At 38.2% G+C, this 19,363-nt stretch overlaps 1 protein-coding gene across 19 annotated transcripts in view; it reads left to right on the top strand.

Moving 5' to 3' along the window:
- SHLD2 (shieldin complex subunit 2) overlaps positions 1 to 19,363 on the top strand; it is a 117,669-nt gene that overhangs the window by 72,748 nt on the left and 25,558 nt on the right. For 18 of the 19 annotated variants that reach the window (XR_007471358.1, XR_007471361.1, XR_007471359.1 and 15 more), the window contains 2 exons: positions 13,906 to 14,100; positions 14,437 to 14,571. The exons of the other annotated variant lie outside the window; for it this stretch is intronic. Coding sequence is in view for 15 of the 18 variants with exons in the window: in XM_049697141.1 (XP_049553098.1) it covers positions 13,906 to 14,100; positions 14,437 to 14,571 (330 nt within the window). In the remaining 3 variants the exon portion in view is untranslated. The remainder of the gene's footprint in view (positions 1 to 13,905; positions 14,101 to 14,436; positions 14,572 to 19,363) is intronic. 19 annotated transcript variants of the gene reach the window in all.

Genomic DNA, 19,363 nt, shown 5'->3' on the forward strand with positions numbered 1-19,363 from the left:
TTTGGTCTTGTTTATGGTTTCCTTTGCTGTGCAAAAGCTTTGAAGTTTCATTAGGTCCCATTTGTTTATTTTTGTTTTTATTTCCATTACTCTAGGAGGTGGATCAGAAAGGATCTTGCTGTGATTTATGTCATAGAGTGTTCTGCCTATGTTTTCCTCTAAGAGTTTGATAGTTTCTGGCCTTACATTTAGGTCTTTAATCCATTTTGAGCTTATTTTTGTGTATGGTGTTAGGGAGTGATCTAATCTCATACTTTTACATGTACCTGTCCAGTTTTCCCAGCACCACTTATTGAAGAGGCTGTCCTTTCTCCACTGTACATTCCTGCCTCCTTTATCAAAGATAAGGTGTCCATATGTGCGTGGGTTTATCTCTGGGCTTTCTATCCTGTTCCATTGATCTATCTTTCTGTTTTTGTGCCAGTACCATACCGTCTTGATTACTGTAGCTTTGTAGTATAGTCTGAAGTCAGGGAGCCTGATTCCTCCAGCTCCTTTTTTCGTTCTCAAGATTGCTTTGGCTATTTGGGGTCTTTTGTGTTTCCATACAAATTGTGAAATTTTTTGTTCTAGTTCTGTGAAAAATGCCAGTGGTAGTTTGATAGGGATTGCATTGAATCTATAGATTGCTTTGGGTAGTAGAGTCATTTTCACAATGTTGATTCTTCCAATCCAAGAACATGGTATATCTCTCCATCTATTTGTATCATCTTTAATTTCTTTCATCAGTGTCTTATAATTTTCTGCATACAGGTCTTTTGTCTCCATAGGTATGTTTATTCCTAGATATTTTATTCTTTTTGTTGCAATGGTAAATGGGAGTTTTTCTTGATTTCACTTTCAGATTTTTCATCATTAGTATATAGGAATGCCAGAGATTTCTGTGCATTAATTTTGTATCCTGCCACTTTACCAAATTCATTGATTAGCTCTAGTAGTTTTCTGGTAGCATCTTTAGGATTCTCTATGTATAGGATCATGTCATCTGCAAACAGTGACAGCTTTACTTCTTCTTTTCCGATTTGGATTCCTTTTATTTCCTTTTCTTCTCTGATTGCTGTGGCTAAAAACTATGTTGAATAAGAGTGGCGAGAGTGGGCAACCTTGTCTTGTTCCTGATCTTAGTGGAAATGCTTTCAGTTTTTCACCATTGAGGATGATGTTTGCTGTGGGCTTGTCATATATGGCCTTTATTATGTTGAGGAAAGTTCCTTCTATGCCTACTTTCTGCAGGGTTTTTATCATAAATGGGTGTTGAATTTTGTCAAAAGCTTTCTCTGCATCTATTGAGATGATCATATGGTTTTTCTCCTTCAATTTGTTAATATGGTTTATCACATTGATTGATTTGCGTATATTGAAGAATCCTTGCATTCCTGGAATAAACCCCACTTGATCATGGTGTGTGATCCTTTTAATGTGTTGTTGGATTCTGTTTGCTAGTATTTTGTTGAGGATTTTTGCATCTAGGTTCATCAGTGATATTGGCCTGTAGTTTTCTTTCTTTGTGGCATCCTTGTCTGTTTTGGTATCAAGGTGATGGTGGCCTCGTAGAATGAGTTTGGGAGTGTTTCTCCCTCTGCTATATTTTGGGAAGAGTTTGAGAGGGATAGGTGTTAGCTCTTCTCTAAATGTTTGATAGAATTCACCTGTGAAGCATCTGGTCCTGGGCTTTTGTTTGTTGGAAGATTTTTAATCACAGTTTCAATTTCAGTGCTTGTGATTGGTCTGTTCATATTTTCTATTTCTTCCTGATTCAGTCCTTGGCAGGTTGTGCATTTCTAAGAATTTGTCCATTTCATCCAGATTGTCCATTTTATTGGCATAGAGGTTGCTTGTAGTAATCTCTCATGATCTGTTTTATTTCTGCAGTAGGTCAGTTGTTACCTCTCCTTTTTCATTCTAATTCTATTGATTTGAGTCTTCTCCCTTTTTTTCTTGATGAGTCTGGCTAATGGTTTATCAATTTGTTTATCTTCCCAAAGAACCAGCTTTTAGTTTTATTGATCTTTGCTATTGTTTCCTTCATTTCTTTTTCATTTATTTCTGATCTGATTTTTATGATTTGTTTCCTTCTGCTAGCTTTGGGGTTTTTTGTTCTTCTTTCTCTAATTGCTTGAGGTGCAAGGTTAGTTTGTTTATTCGAGATGTTTCCTGCTTCTTTTTTTTTTTTTTTTTAACATCTTTATTGGGGTATAATTGCTTTACAATGGTGTGTTAGTTTCTGCTTTATAACAAAGTGAATCAGTCATACATAAACATATGTTCCCATATGTCTTCCCTGTTGCGTCTCCCTCCCTCCCACCCTCCCTATCCCACCCCTCCAGGCTGTCACAAAGCACCGAGCCAATATCCCTGTGCCATGCGGCTGCTTCCCACTAGCTATCTACCTTACTGCGTTTGTTAGTGTGTATATGCCCATGACTCTCTCTCGCCCTGTCACAGCTCACCCTTCCCCCTCCCCATAACCTCAAGTCCGTTCTCTAAGAGGTCTGCGTCTTTATTCCTGCTTTACCCCTAGGTTCTTCATGACATTTTTTTCTTAAATTCCATATATATGTGTTAGCATATGGTATTTGTCTTTTTCTTTCTGACTTACTTCACTCTGTATGACAGACTCTAGGTCTATCCACCTCATTACTAATAGCTCAATTTCATTTCTTTTTATGGCTGAGTAATATTCCATTGTATATATGTGCCACATCTTCTTTATCCATTCATCCGATGATGGGCACTTAGGTTGTTTCCATCTCTGGGCTATTGTAAATAGAGCTGCAATGAACATTTTGGTACATGACTCTTTTTGAATTTTGGTTTTCTCAGGGTATATGCCCAGTAGTGGGATTGCTGGGTCATATGGTAGTTCTATTTGTAGTTTTTTAAGGAACCTCCATACTGTTCTCCATAGTGGCTGAACCAATTCACATTCCCACCAGCAGTGCAAGAGTGTTCCCTTTTCTCCACACCCTCTCCAGCATTTATTGTTTCTAGACTTTTTGATGATGGCCATTCTGACTGGTGTGAGATGATATCTCATTGTAGTTTTGATTTGCATTTCTCTAATGATTAATGATGTTGAGCATTCTTTCATGTGTTTGTTGGCAGTCTGTATATCTTCTTTGGAGAAATGTCTATTTAGGTCTTCTGCCCATTTTTGGATTGGGTTGTTTGTTTTCTTGTTATTGAGCTGCATGAGCTGCTTGTAAATTTTGGAGATTAATCCTTTGTCGGTTGCTTCATTTGCAAATATTTTCTCCCATTCTGAGGGTTGTCTTTTGGTCTTGTTTATGGTTTCCTTTGCTGTGCAAAAGCTTTGAAGTTTCATTAGGTCCCATTTGTTTATTTTTGTTTTTATTTCCATTACTCTAGGAGGTGGGTCAGAAAGGATCTTGCTTTGATTTATGTCATAGAGTGTTCTGCCTATGTTTTCCTCTAAGAGTTTGATAGTTTCTGGCCTTACATTTAGGTCTTTAATCCATTTTGAGCTTATTTTTGTGTATGGTGTTAGGGAGTGATCTAATCTCATACTTTTACATGTACCTGTCCAGTTTTCCCAGCACCACTTATTGAAGAGGCTGTCCTTTCTCCACTGTACATTCCTGCCTCCTTTATCAAAGATAAGGTGTCCATATGTGCGTGGGTTTATCTCTGGGCTTTCTATCCTGTTCCATTGATCTATCTTTCTGTTTTTGTGCCAGTACCATACCGTCTTGATTACTGTAGCTTTGTAGTATAGTCTGAAGTCAGGGAGCCTGATTCCTCCAGCTCCTTTTTTCGTTCTCAAGATTGCTTTGGCTATTTGGGGTCTTTTGTGTTTCCATACAAATTGTGAAATTTTTTGTTCTAGTTCTGTGAAAAATGCCAGTGGTAGTTTGATAGGGATTGCATTGAATCTATAGATTGCTTTGGGTAGTAGAGTCATTTTCACAATGTTGATTCTTCCAATCCAAGAACATGGTATATCTCTCCATCTATTTGTATCATCTTTAATTTCTATCATCAGTGTCTTATAATTTTCTGCATACAGGTCTTTTGTCTCCATAGGTATGTTTATTCCTAGATATTTTATTCTTTTTGTTGCAATGGTAAATGGGAGTTTTTCTTGATTTCACTTTCAGATTTTTCATCATTAGTATATAGGAATGCCAGAGATTTCTGTGCATTAATTTTGTATCCTGCCACTTTACCAAATTCATTGATTAGCTCTAGTAGTTTTCTGGTAGCATCTTTAGGATTCTCTATGTATAGGATCATGTCATCTGCAAACAGTGACAGCTTTACTTCTTCTTTTCCGATTTGGATTCCTTTTATTTCCTTTTCTTCTCTGATTGCTGTGGCTAAAAACTATGTTGAATAAGAGTGGCGAGAGTGGGCAACCTTGTCTTGTTCCTGATCTTAGTGGAAATGCTTTCAGTTTTTCACCATTGAGGATGATGTTTGCTGTGGGCTTGTCATATATGGCCTTTATTATGTTGAGGAAAGTTCCTTCTATGCCTACTTTCTGCAGGGTTTTTATCATAAATGGGTGTTGAATTTTGTCAAAAGCTTTCTCTGCATCTATTGAGATGATCATATGGTTTTTCTCCTTCAATTTGTTAATATGGTTTATCACATTGATTGATTTGCGTATATTGAAGAATCCTTGCATTCCTGGAATAAACCCCACTTGATCATGGTGTGTGATCCTTTTAATGTGTTGTTGGATTCTGTTTGCTAGTATTTTGTTGAGGATTTTTGCATCTAGGTTCATCAGTGATATTGGCCTGTAGTTTTCTTTCTTTGTGGCATCCTTGTCTGGTTTTGGTATCAAGGTGATGGTGGCCTCGTAGAATGAGTTTGGGAGTGTTTCTCCCTCTGCTATATTTTGGAAGAGTTTGAGAGGGATAGGTGTTAGCTCTTCTCTAAATGTTTGATAGAATTCACCTGTGAAGCCATCTGGTCCTGGGCTTTTGTTTGTTGGAAGATTTTTAATCACAGTTTCAATTTCAGTGCTTGTGATTGGTCTGTTCATATTTTCTATTTCTTCCTGATTCAGTCTTGGCAGGTTGTGCATTTCTAAGAATTTGTCCATTTCATCCAGATTGTCCATTTTATTGGCATAGAGTTGCTTGTAGTAATCTCTCATGATCTTTTTTATTTCTGCAGTGTCAGTTGTTACCTCTCCTTTTTCATTTCTAATTCTATTGATTTGAGTCTTCTCCCTTTTTTTCTTGATGAGTCTGGCTAATGGTTTATCAATTTTGTTTATCTTCCCAAAGAACCAGCTTTTAGTTTTATTGATCTTTGCTATTGTTTCCTTCATTTCTTTTTCATTTATTTCTGATCTGATTTTTATGATTTGTTTCCTTCTGCTAGCTTTGGGGTTTTTTTGTTCTTCTTTCTCTAATTGCTTGAGGTGCAAGGTTAGTTTGTTTATTCGAGATGTTTCCTGCTTCTTAAGGTGGGCTTGTATTGCTATAAACTTCCCTCTTAGAACTGCTTTTGCTGCATCCCATAGGTTTTGGGTCGTTGTGTCTCCATAGTCATTTGTTTCTAGGTATTTTTTAATTTCCTCTTTGATTTCTTCAGTGATCACTTCATTATTAAGTAGTGTATTGTTTACCCTCCATGTGTTTGTATTTTTTACAGATCTTTTCCTGTAATTGATATCTAGTCTCATGGCGTTGTGGTCAGAAAAGATACTTGATACAATTTCAATTTTCTTAAATTTACCAAGGCTTGATTTGTGACCCAAGATATGATCTATCCTGGAGAATGTTCCATGAGCACTTGAGAAAAATGTTTATTCTGTTGTTTTTGGATGGAGTGTCCTATAAATATCAATTACGTCCATCTTGTTTAATGTATCATTTAAAGCTTGTGTTTCCTTATTTATTTTCATTTTGGATGATCTGTCCATGGGTGAAAGTGAGGTGTTTTAGTCCCCTACTATGAATGTGTTACTGTCGATTTCCCCTTTTATGGCTGTTAGTATTTGCCTTATGTATTGAGGTGCTCCTATGTTGGGTGCATAAATATTTACAATTGTTATATCTTCTTCTTGGATCGATCCCTTGATCATTATGTAGTGTCCTTCTTTGTCTCTTGTAATAGTCCTTATTTTAAAGTCTATTTTGTCTGATATGAGAATTGCTACTCCAGCCTTCTTTTGGTTTCCATTTGCATGGAATATCTTCTTCCATCCCCTTACTTTCAGTCTGTATGTGTCTCTAGGTCTGAAGTGGGTCTCTTGTAGACAGCATATATAAGGGTCTTGTTTTTGTATCCATTCAGCCAATCTGTGTCTTTTGGTGGGAGCATTTAGTCCATTTACATTTAAGGTAATTATCGATATGTTTGTTCCTATTCCCATTTTCTAAATTGTTTTGGGTTCGTTATTGTAGGTCTTTTCCTTCTCTTGTGTTTCTTGTCTAGAGAAGTTCCTTTAGCATTTGTTGTAAAGCTGGTTTGGTGGTGCTGAACTCTCTCAGCTTTTGCTTGTCTGTAAAGGTTTTAATTTCTCCATCAAATCTGAATGAGATCCTTGCTGGGTAGAGTAGTCTTGGCTGCAGGTTTTTCTCCTTCATCACTTTCAGTATGTCCTGCCACTCCCTTCTGGCTTGTAGGGTTTCTGCTGAGAGATCAGCTGTTAACCTTATGGGGATTCCCTTATGTGTTATTTGTTGTTTTTCCCTTACTGCTTTTAATATGCTTTCTTTGTATTTAATTTTTGACAGTTTGATTAATATGTGTCTTGGTGTATTTCTCCTTGTATTTATGCTGTATGGGACTCTCTGTGCTTCCTGGACTTGATTAACTATTTCCTTTCCCATATTAGGGAAGTTTTCAACTATAATCTCTTCAAATATTTTCTCAGTCCCTTTCTTTTTCTCTTCTTCTTCTGGAACCCCTATAATTCGAATGTTGGTGCGTTTAATGTTGTCCCAGAGGTCTCTGAGACTGTCCTCAGTTCTTTTCATTCTTTTTTCTTTATTCTGCTCTGCAGTAGTTATTTCCACTATTTCATCTTCCAGGTCACTTATCCGTTCTTCTGCCTCAGTTATTCTGCTATTGATCCCATCTAGAGTACTTTTAATTTCATTTATTGTGTTGTTCATCATTGCTTGTTTCATTTTTGTTTCTTCTAGGTCCTTGTTAACTGTTTCTTGCATTTTGTCCATTCTATTTCCAAGATTTCGGATCATCCTTACTATCATTTTTCTGAATTCTTTTTCAGGTAGTCTGCCTATTTCCTCTTCATTTGTTAGGTCTGGTGCATTTTTATCTTGCTCCTTTATCTGCTGTGTGTTTTTCTGTCTTCTCATTTTGCTTATCTTACTGTGTTTGTGGTCTCCTTTTTGCAGACTGCAGGTTCGTAATTCCCGCTGTTTTTGGTGTCTGTCCCCAGTGGCTAAAGTTGGTTCAGTGGGTTGTTTAGGCTTCCTGGTGGAGGGGACTAGTGCCTCTGTTCTGATGGATGAGGCTGGATCTTATCTTTCTGGTGGGCATGTCCATGTCTGGTGGTGTGTTTTGGTGTGTCTGTGGACTTATTATGATTTTAGGCAGCCTCTCTGCTAATGGGTGGGGTTGTGTTCCTGTTTTGCTAGTTGTTTGGCATAGGGTGTCCAGCACTGTGGCTTGCTGGTCGTTGAGTGAAGCTGGGTGCTGGTGTTAAGATGAGGTCTCTGGGAGATTTTCGCCGTTTGATATTATGTGGAGCTGGGAGGTCCCTTGTTGACCAGTGTCCTGAAGTTTGCTCTCCTACCTCAGAGGCAGAGCCCTGACTCCTTGCTGGAGCACCAAGAGCCTTTCATCCACACGGCTCAGAATAAAAGGGAGAAAAAGTAGAGAGAATTAGTAGAAGTATGAGGAAAGAAAGAAGGAAAGGAGGGAAGGAAGGAAGGAAGGAAGAAAGAAAGAAAGAAGCAAAGAAGGAAAGAAAGGAGGGAGGGAGGAAGGAAGGAAGGAGGGAAAGAAGGAAAAAAGACAGAAAGAAGATACAGTAAAAATAAAATAAAGTATAATAAAGTTATTGAATTAAAAAATTCTTATTTAGAAAAAAAAAAAGGGACGGATAGAACCTTAGGACAAATGTTGGAAGCAAAGCTATACAGACAAAATCTTACACAGAAGCATACACATACACCCTCACTAAAAGAGGTAAAGGGGGAAAACTCATAAATCTTGCTCTCAGACCACCTCCTCAATTTGGGATGATTCGTTTTCTAAAGGAGGGAAGGAAGGAAGGAAAGAAAGAAAGAACGAAGGTAAAGTATAATAACGTTATTAAAATTAATTATTAAGAAAAAATTTTTTAAAAAACCATGGACGGATAGAACCCTAGGACAAATGGTGGAAGCAAGACTATACAGACAAGATCTCACACAGAAGCATACACATACACATTCACAAAAAGAGGAAAAGGGAAAAAAATCATAGATCTTGCTCCTAAAGTTCACTTCCTTAATTTGGGATGATTGGTTGTCTATTTATGTATTCCACAGATGCAGGGTTATATCAAGTTGATTGTGGAGCTTTAATCCGCTGCTTCTGAGGCTGCTGGGAGAGATTTCCCTTTCTCTTCTTTGTTCTCACAGCTCCCAGGGGCTCAGCTTTGGATTTGGCCCTGCCTCTGCGTGTAGGTCGCTGGAGGGCGTCTGTTTTTTGCTCAGACAGGACGGGGTTATAGGAGCCGCTGATTCGGGGGCTCTGGCGCACTCAGGCCGGCGGGGAGGGAGGGGCACGGAGTGCGGGGCGGGCCTGCGGCGGCAAAGGCCGGCGTGACTTTGCACCAGCCTGAGGCCCGCTGTGCGTTCTCCCGGGGAAGTTGTCCCTGGATCCCAGGAACCTGGCAGTGGCGGGCTGCACAGGCTCCGCGGAAGAGGGGTGTGGAGAGTGACCTGTGCTCGCACACAGGCCCCTTGGTGGCGGCAGCAGCAGCCTTAGCGTCTCCCGCCCGTCTCTGGGGTTCGTGCTTTTAGCCGCGGCTCGCGCCCGTCTTTGGAGTTCCTTTAAGCAGCATTCTTAAACCCCTCTCCTCACGCACCAGGAAACCAAGAGGGAAGAAAGTCTCTTGCCTCTTCCGCAGGTGCAGACTTTTACCCGGACTCCCTCCCGGCTAGCCGTGGTGCACTAACGCCTTCAGGCTATGTTCAAGCGGCCAACCCCAGTCCTCTCCCTGCGCTCTTCCGAAACCGAAACCCGAGCCTCAGAGCCTCAGCTCGCAGCCCCGGCGGGTGAGCAGACAAGCCTCTCGGGCTGGTGAGTGCCGGTCGGCACCGATTCTCTGTGCGGGAATCTCCCCGCTTTGCCCTCCGCACCCGTTGCTGTGCACTCCTCCGCGGCTTCGAAGCTCCCCCTTCCGCCTCCCGCAGTCTCCGCCCGCGAAGGGGCTTCCGTGTGTGTGGAAACTTTTACTCCTTCACAGCTCCCTCCCACTGGTGCAGGACCCGTCCCTATTCTTTTGTCTCTGTTTTTTCCTTTTTCCCTACCCAGGTATGTGGGGACTTTCTTGCCTTTTGGGAGGTCTGAGGTCTTCTGCCAGCGTTCAGTAGGTGTTCTGTAGGAGTTGTTCCACGTGTAGATGTATTTCTGATATACCAGAAGGGGAGGAAGGTGATCTCCGCGTCTTACTTTTCCGCCATCTTCCTCTCATTACGAAGTCAGCCAATTTTTAATTTTGGGATTTCTTTAAAGGATTAAAGTTTAGGAAAAAAAAGATTAAAGTTTAATCTTTTATTATGAACATTCGAAGTTGCTACATCTTCGAAAGCGTATTTCCAAGGAGCTAAATGGCTTTTTATAAATGTTTTATAGATGTTAATACAATGGAAGGGTAAAGAATGTTTTACAATAATGAAAATAACATGGTATGTAAATATTTTGCAAGGGATTTGAGAGACAGATGTTGTAGATAGTTCTGGTTTTAAGAACCAGGTATAGTTCAAGTAAGATTTGATATAGATTCAAGTAAGATTGCTCTAGTTCAGTAATTTCATAAAAATCTTAGGATCTAATTCTGGATGGAGAATATCCCATGGAACCTGGGGAGCTTCAGGTTTTGTAGAACAATGTGAAAAACCTTTAGCTAATTAAATAACCTTTAGAGGTTACTTCAAATTTGTTTTTATACTTACATAGGAATTTATATTGCCTTGTTTTTCACAGGTTACACAAGTTAGTAGCTAAATAAAGTATATTCTAAGGCTTTTTTTGTTTGATTTAGGGAAATAGTTAACAGTTGATACTTTGATAATGTTGCAATTGTTTTTCTTCTGAAAGAATAAATCAATTTGGTTAGTTTAGTTAAGAGCTTTTTTGTTTTTTTGTTTTTGCAAGTTGTTACAACTCATGAGAGCATTCTTACTTCTGATCCATATGTGTATTGTGCTCTTGTTCTTTCCTCATTACAGTAAGGTGTTATAAATTTTACAAACCTAGTCCTGATAATGTGACAGGATATAAATTTATCTTAAATATTATTAAATTAAGTATATAAATCTAAGTTTTAACACAATGTTTTCATGAAGTAGGCTATTTTATTTGAAATCTAAGTAATCAGATGTTTCTGTACAAATTTTTATGAAGAATAAGTAAATAATTTGATATTAGCAATCTATTTTCCCCCAAAAAAGCTCTTATTGTAGATAAAGAATAAAGCCCAGAGATGTTAAGTACAAGTTCAGAGGAGTCATTATTGACAAAGTCAGAATTGAACCCAGTTTTTCTGATTCCAAATGTGCTGGAAATATTGTGAAGGAGGAATCAGGAGGCCTGGTGAATAAACTGGAGCTGTGGAAGGAGATATCTAGAGTTGGGTTTTGCTGTAACCTAATTGGTCTCCTTATCCCCACTCTTCCCCTTTTTCTCATTCATCTTTCATACTGTCTGTTCTTTTCTCTTATGCTCATTATCTTTGTTACGCTATCACCATTATTTTATAAAATTCATTTAGGAATTGAGTAACCTTAATTAGAATAGATTTCATTTTTCAGATTCTAAAAGCTTTAGAACATTTGTTTTTATCCATCCACTCAACTGTGCCAGAAATCTTGATGTCTTCTGCAGTCTTTTCTTTACCCTCCACATCTAATTGCTTCTTGGATTCTACCTCAGAACTAGTTCACAAATCTATCACCATTTTCCCCTTCAAGCAGTCTTGCCTGGTTTCTAGCCCTTTCATCTGCTGGATGGTCACTAGCCTTCTAAAAGTTCTTCCTACTCCTTCATCTATGAAAATTGATTCCTCTACATTAAAGCGTCCATAAACTTGGATGGGAAGACATTACATCTTTTTTTCCCTTCCAGTTTTATTGAGATATACTTGACATATACTTGACATATAACTGTGTAAGTTTAAGGCATACAGCATAATGATTTGACTTATGTACATCATGAAATGATTATCACAGTAAGTTTAGTGAATATCTGTCATCTTATATAGATACAAAATTAAAGAAATAGAAAAATATTCTTTTTCCTTGTGATAAGAACACTTCGGATTTACTCTCTTAACCGTTTTCATATATAATGTACAGCAGTGTTCATTATATTTATCGTGTTGTACATTACACCCCTAGTACTTATTTATCTTGTAACTGGAACTTTGTACCTTTTGACTGTCTTCATCCAGTTCCCCCTCCCCCCACCTCCATCTCTGGTAACAGTAAGATATTACATCTTTATTTTCACTAATTGCTTATTGAAAATTAGCATTTCCTTCCATTATGAATAAGGTGACAATCCACAGTAATATTATCAATACTTGTGGCTTGGTCACCAGTGGAAAACACATATATTTTCATACCACATTACAGCTGTTGAAGATAACTTGAATATCATTTATGGCCATGATACTTTGGCATACTTTGAAATTATAGTAGTTGCTGCATACTCTGCTATATCTTGTTATTTAATGTTTTAATGAGGCTCATAGGTTATCCCCAGTTTTAAAAATATTTTGATTACTGTATTTCCATATAATTGGTTTTACTATCCTATTTCATTTCATGAACTTAAAAATATTATTCTCTAATAAAAATGTTCTAAAATTAGATAATGGTAATAGTTACACAACTTTGTGAAATACTAAAAAAAACACTGAATTGTACACTTTAAAAGGGTGAACTTTATGTATGTAAGTTATATTCCAATAAAGCTGTTATAAAAATATTATTCTGGGGACTTCTCTGGTGGCGCAGTGGTTAAGAATCCGCCTGCTACTGCAGGGGACACAGGTTCGAGCCCTAGTCTGGGGAGATCCCACATGCCATGGAGCAACTAAGCTCATGAGCCACAACTGCTGAGCCTGCTCTTTAGAGCCCATGAACCAGAACTAATGAAACCTGCACACCTAGAGCCCGTGCTCCAAAATAAGAGAAGCCACCGCAATTAGAATCCTGCGCACCGCAACGAAGAGTAGCCCCCGCTCGCCACAACTACAGAAAGCACGCAAGCAGCAACGAAAACCCAACGCAGCCAAAAATAAATAAATAAACTCTATTCATAAAAAAAAATTATTCTGATAATGGGTCTCTATGCTTTATCAGAATATCAAAAGAGTCTAAGGTACATAAAGGATTACCAGTCCCTTCTCTGGAAATATACTATCCTTCCCAGTTACTACCTAGAAACCTTTTTTATTAGGCATTTTTCCAAAACCTTGCTAAATATTTCCTCAGTAAAGCCTCTTCCAATTTCCCGGGGCAGTTCTTTTGGTGTGCTCTTAGGAATGCTTACATATACTGCATATACCCTAAGCCCATTGTTGGTTATCAACCTCTAGGTTGATAATTTCTTCAGCCTTGGGTTCATGTCTTTGTGTCCGTAGCACCTGGTATAATGCCTGGCACATAGTGGATGGTTTACTGATGAGTGAGTGAATAATGAGGCTTTAGTGTGGCACAAGAAATACATTAGGATGAAAATGATACTGGGAGAAGGAAAGAAGAATCATTTATTTTTTTCTGTTGAAATCAGTTAATAGACTCTGCTTTTTAAAAAGTACTCCTGTTTTTTGCTATGATCTTATTTTTCGTCAACAATCAGTCATTTATTCAAACATACCTCCCTTTCCTTCAGGGAAATTAAATTTTAATCAGCAAAACTCATCAGTCTGTACATTTAAAATGTGTATTTTATTGTATGTAAAGTACATATAAAAATGAGGAAAAAACTTGAGACAGGAGAGAAAAACATCTAAGTAGCATAATGACCTAAGCATTAAATAATCGATCTAACAATCAAGAGAAATATAAAGTAGCGCATGCACAAATGCCAAATGAGAGTTAGAGATAAAAACTAAGTTCAGGGGAAGGAGAAATCACTGGGAGTCTATAGTGGTTGTTTTTCTGTGTAGTATTTGGATGCAGAGAGAGGAGGATGACAGCATTATAGCCAGTGAATATAGTGAAGGCAGAGGCTTAGCAGTGAGAAGGAATAAGGCATGTTCTGGGAGAGCCAGTTAGGGGAGTCTCCGAGTATTTCAGATGAGAAATGCTAACAGTCTTGAGGAAGAATAGCAGTGGCTGGGATAGTTGAGGAAGACGTGATCAGATCAGACTCCAGGAGTTAGGGAACTGGTTGGATACAACAGGGTAATGGAGAAATCAAAAAATAATTGAAATATTGGTCTTGGTTAAGTGGTGGAAAAATGATAGTATTAACAAAATAGAGAAGTAAGGGAGCAGGGCAAGTTTTCTGGAGATGGTAAATAATTCCATTTCCATTGGTTAAAAATATCAAGCCTATTTTGGCATCTAAACTGATTCAAGAATAAGCTACATGTTTTATAGAAATGAAATCATGTTTTACATTTAATCACACTTTACAACATAAAAAACAGTTCTAAGAAGATATCATGTTATCAGGAAAATATAATGTTTCCATTTTTTGTACATGTGGTCTTTTTTTTTCTTTCTTTCTTAGATTCCAGTATGGTTAGTGATATTGTACTTCAAGACTTACTGGCATATGTGTCTTCAAAACATTCCTATCTCAGAGATCTTCCTCGGAGGCAGCTTCAGAAAATGAGCAGTATAGAATTTGTAGAATTGGAGCAGCTTCAGCCAGACGTATTAGTCCATGCAGTTCTAAGAGTTGTTGATATCACTATACTGACAGGTAAACATTTTGGGTTCCTCCTTAATTTTAGGTTATAAAAAAATTAAGATACAATAAGGACCTACTGTATAGCACAGGGAACTATACTCAATATTTTGTAATAATTTATAAGGGAAGAGAATCTGAAGAATATATATATGTATATTCTTCTGAATCGTGCTGTACACCTGAAACTAACACAATATTGTAAATCAACTGTACTTCAATTTAAAAAAATTAAGATACAGGACCATCTTAGTGTACCATTTGGTTATCAGTAGATATCATTAGACACTGAAGTACAGTATCACATGTAATAGAGTAATGCCAACTAAAATATTCCTTTTCCTTTTCCAGAGGCATTATACAGTTATAGAGGACAGAAGCAAAGGAAAATTATGTTAACAGTGGAACAGGCCCAAGGTCAACATTATGTGCTTGTATTATGGGGTCCTGGAGCAGCCTGGTACCCTCAACTTCAAAGGAGAAAAGGTAAATACACCAAAAAGCATTAAATCTATTTATAGTTAGGTAAATGATTAATGCTTATGGGCCTAAGATGAAGAGACTCTGGAGATCAGACTACATTTGAAATATAATTGATCATGATTGAATATTCTTTTGCAGATTTCTTCTGTTATAATTTTATACCTCCTGTAAGCAATTCAGTGATCTAAAAAGTCTTCATAATTAATGGTAGCAAAATAAAATCTTCTGTTTATTCCCAGGTATGCTACTTTACCTTTATAGTGAAGATCTTACCTTCTTTGGATAATGTTGTTTAAAAATTTAATTCTGGAGACGCTTCTACAATTTTTATTCAGCCAAAGTACTCTGATAAATAAACTTCTCTTGGTTATAGGGCAGATGTTAGGGGAGTTGCATTAACTCTTTCAAGTCGCAGTGTTACTGTTTAATAAATTACTGTGCCCCAGGTTTTTATTCCAGTTGTTTGAAAAGTGTGCACTATTAGCCATCCATAGAATGTTCATGTTTAAAGTATGACACATGATTACATTTTTCTTTGAAGCATAAGTTAATCACTTATGATGTATTGAATTAAATGGAATTGATGTTTCAATAAAATAGTATAACATCTTCCTTTTGATATTGTGAGATCCTTTAGCTGTAGCAATCAGAGACAGTTTAATTATTGGCTTATGAGTTATTTTACTCTGCTAAATTAATGCAAAGATTGAGTATGTGACCCATTCTTTTTTACCTGAAAGAGTTAATGTTTCTTTCAAACTTCTATTTCAAAATAGTTATCTAAAGATCTATCACAAAAATAAACAAACCAAAAAAAATAAAGATCTATCACATTGTCTCTCTTAATCATTAATAGCCCATAACTAGGATTTGACTTTTGACTTTTTTGTTAAGATCAAACAGTGACAAATATTTGTTTGGTTGAGAAATCTGAAACATGTGTCAATGATAGACAAACCATCATTGTTGACCACCATGCCATGGCCAGGAACATGAGTCTACTGCATGTTGAGCAGAATGTAGGTCGAAGGTGTCATTCCAATTACAGTGCAGCTGTAGCAAAGCAGATTGCTCCATGCTTAATATGAATATTCTTTTAAAACTAATAGTTATTTGGTTAATAGAAGAGGAATTGTAGTTATCCCTAGATAATTCTATGATATTTAAGTTAATATTGAAAATTTATGAATCCAGGAATTGAGGTGTAGTTGTTCTTTGTTCATTCATTCAGCATGTTTATTTATAATCATTGTTTTTTAAGTTTTAATATCCACCTTAATATCTCAAGATCATTCTTTCTAAAATGGGAAAATACCAATTTTGAAGACTCATTTAAGTAAGTGGTTCTACTTTCACCAATTGTTAGCATTCTGTCTATTCATTTAGTATTTCTTTTTTTTCTTAAGGCATTCTCTGTATTATTCTTTCTGTACTGGGCCCTGGTTTTACTTGTTCCCAAGGAAAACAGACTCACATTTAGGTGATATAATCAGAAATGATCGTCAAGCAGTCATTACTGAATACTGAAGATAACAGAGTCAATGTTTTGGAGAAGAATAATAAGAAACTAATCCCCAATTTGCGTTTGTTAGAAATATGCGTTGTTAGTAGGAATTTGGTATGCCTCATATGTAGCAAGCGTTGGTCACAGTTTAGGTCCTAATGAGGGTGGGCTTCTTGGGAATTGGGTATGCATAAAATAGGCTATTCAGAACTAAATGCCTTTCCAATGCAATATTCTCCTGAAATCATTTAATAGAAGTCTAATACTTTAAAAGTATAACAGATTACAATAAAGTACTCTCGTGACATTACTAATTAAACACAGAATAATACAAGTGATCTCAACCTTTATAATTATACTTCATGCAAAATCACAGTTATGTCTGCACGGAGGTTTGATATCCGTACATGCCCTTAATTCATGATTCAAATACAGAATTGTATCACGAATTGTCTCAGTACTGGTCAGTCTCCCTCAGACCTACTAGCTTAACTCCCTTCTGTTACTTGAACATGCCTGCCTTTTTCCTGCCTTGGGATCTTGAATTTACATGTTTCCCCTGCCTAGAGTGCTTTTTCCTGCAGCTCTCCCACACGGATGGCTCTCCAATTTCATTTCCCCAGAGAGGCCTCACACATGAATATACATAATCACTCCCTATCAGGTCACTCTTTGGTTTTTTTTGTCTACATTGGGTCTTCGTTGCTGCGAGGGGGCTTTCTCTAGTTGTGGTGAGCGGGGGCTACTCTTCGTTGAGGAGCGCGAGCTTCTCATTGCGGTGGCTTCTCTTGTTGCGGAGCACGGGCTCTTGGCGCACGGGCTTCATTAGTTGTGGCTCGCAGGCTCTAGAGCACAGGCTCAGTAGTTGTGGAGCACGGGCTTAGCTGCTCCGCAGTATGTGGGATCTTCCCGGACCAGGGCTCGAACCCGTGTCCCCTGCATTGGCAGGCAGATTCTTAACCACTGCGCCACCAGGGAAGATTCTTAACCACTGCGCCACCAGGGAAGTCCCAGGTCACTCTTTGTATAGCACTCATGCCACCTAACGCAGACAGGTGATCCAGCTTATTTGCTTGCTTGGTAATTAACTAAATTTCCCAGTAGGTTGTAAAGTCTGTGAATAAAAGCACCCTGACTAGCTTGTTCACCATTGTATCCCCATCACACAGCACTGCCTGTGCTAGTAGATATTTTCTTTATGAATGAATGAAGAATAAAGTACAGAGGACTTCCCTAGTGGTCCAGTGGGTAAGACTCCGTGCTTGCACTGTAGGGGGCATGGTTTCAGTCCCTGGTCGGGGAACTAAGATCCTGCATGCCCCTCAGCATGGCCAGAAAAACCAAAAAAACCCAGATCAGGCAGCCATTCAAGGTTCCCACTGTCTTTAAGGAGTAAAAGACTCAAGTTTGAGGAGGAAATAACTTGGCTTGTTTCAAATGATAAGAAAAGAATCACAAAGTTAAAAATGCATGCACATGAAGGTTTTGCAATCCATTGGATGTATTAAGAAATTATATTTGAACTTGGACACTGAGGGCTTGTAGTTAAAACTAGAACTCTATTGTGGTTAACTTAAACAATTAAGGGGGATATATTGGAAGTATACAGGAGTATGTCATAGTACATAAGACAAGAGTGATGGGTTTCAGGGGGACTTGGAGCTAGGAGCTGAAAAGCTTTTTGGGTCCCAGGCACCATCTCCGTGGATCTGCCTTATTCACTCAGTCTAGACTTTCCCTGCTTCTCAACCTTACAGAAAGTAGATGGTTACTCTGTAGCTCCTGTTTTACTTTTCCTTTTAAGAGACCAGTTCCATTTCTAAGTTCCCAGCAAAGAGAATCTGACTGCCTAGGTTGAATTTGATTCAGTCAGCTGTGGCCTGGAGGACAGGGTCAAAAAGTAGGCAGTTCCCTGTCAGTCCAGTGGTTAGGACTCTGCACTTCCATTGTAGGGGGTATGGGAACTAAGTTCCCTCATGCTGCACTAAGTGGCCAAAAAAAAAAAGAAAAAAAAAGTACCAGTTGGAATATCTGAGCTTATTTCAGAGGGTGGGGGAATAGTTAAGGGGGTTATTTGTGGTCTGGTAGACACACAAAGATATTCACTATCAAAGATATGTATGTTCACTAGCCTGGAGAGATGTATGTTATAGAATATTTAGTTTAAAAAAGTAGGTTATAAAACTTCATGTGTAATAGGATCCCATTTTAATAAAAGTGAATATATAAGTATGTATATACACATTAAAAAATCTGGAAATACAGGGACTTCCCTGGTGGCGTAGTGGTTGAGAATCTGCCTGCCAATGCAGGGGACACAGGTTTGATTCCTGGTCTGGGAAGATCCCACATGCCGCGGAGCAACTAAGCCCATGCACCACAACTACTGAGCCTGCTCTCTAGGGCCTGCAAGCCACAACTGCTGAGCCCACGTGCTGCAGCTACTGAAGCCTGCACACCTAGAGCCCGTGCTCCACAATAAGAGAAGCCGCTGCAATGAGAAGCCCATGCAACACAACGAAGATTAGCCCCACATTCACCACAACTAGAGAAAGCCCGTGCGCAGCACGGACGATCCAACACAGCCAAAAATAATTAATTAATTAATTTTAAAAAATCTGGAAATACAGATACTAAAATGCTAGCACTGGCTATTTCTATATAGTAGTATTATGTGGTTTTTATTTTTTCTTTATACCTTTAGTTTGAATTTTATGCATGTATGGAGTCTGCATTTATTTTTTAAACCTTTTAGTATAAAAAACTTCAAACTGGGACTTCCCTGGTGATGCAGTAGTTAAGAATCTGCCTGCCAATGCAGGGGACATGGGTTCGAGCCCTGGTCCAGAAGGATCCCACATGCTGTGGAGCAGTTAAGCCTGTGCACCACAAGTACTGAGCCTGTGCTCTAGAGCCCTTGAGCCACAACTACTGAGCCCACGTGCCACAACTACTGAAACTTGTGTGCCTAGAGCCCATGCTCCACAACAAGTGAAGCCACCGCAATGAGAAGCCTACGCACTGCAACGAAGAGTAGCCCCTGCTCGCCAAAACTAGAGAAAGCCTGAGCACAGCAACGAAGACCCAATGCAGCCAAAAATAAATAAATGTATAAATATATTTTTTAAAAAACTTCAAACATATAGACAGAATAATATAATTAACTGAAGTACCCATTATCCATTGTATTGAAACTTGGGCAATCTTATCTTACCTATTACTTTTCTTTTACTGTCTAAATATTTTACAAAAAATATATTTTATTTTATAATTTAAAAATTAAAGCAAATT

This window comes from Orcinus orca, chromosome 14 (assembly GCF_937001465.1).
Source record: "Orcinus orca chromosome 14, mOrcOrc1.1, whole genome shotgun sequence".
Lineage (NCBI taxonomy): Eukaryota > Metazoa > Chordata > Mammalia > Artiodactyla > Delphinidae > Orcinus > Orcinus orca.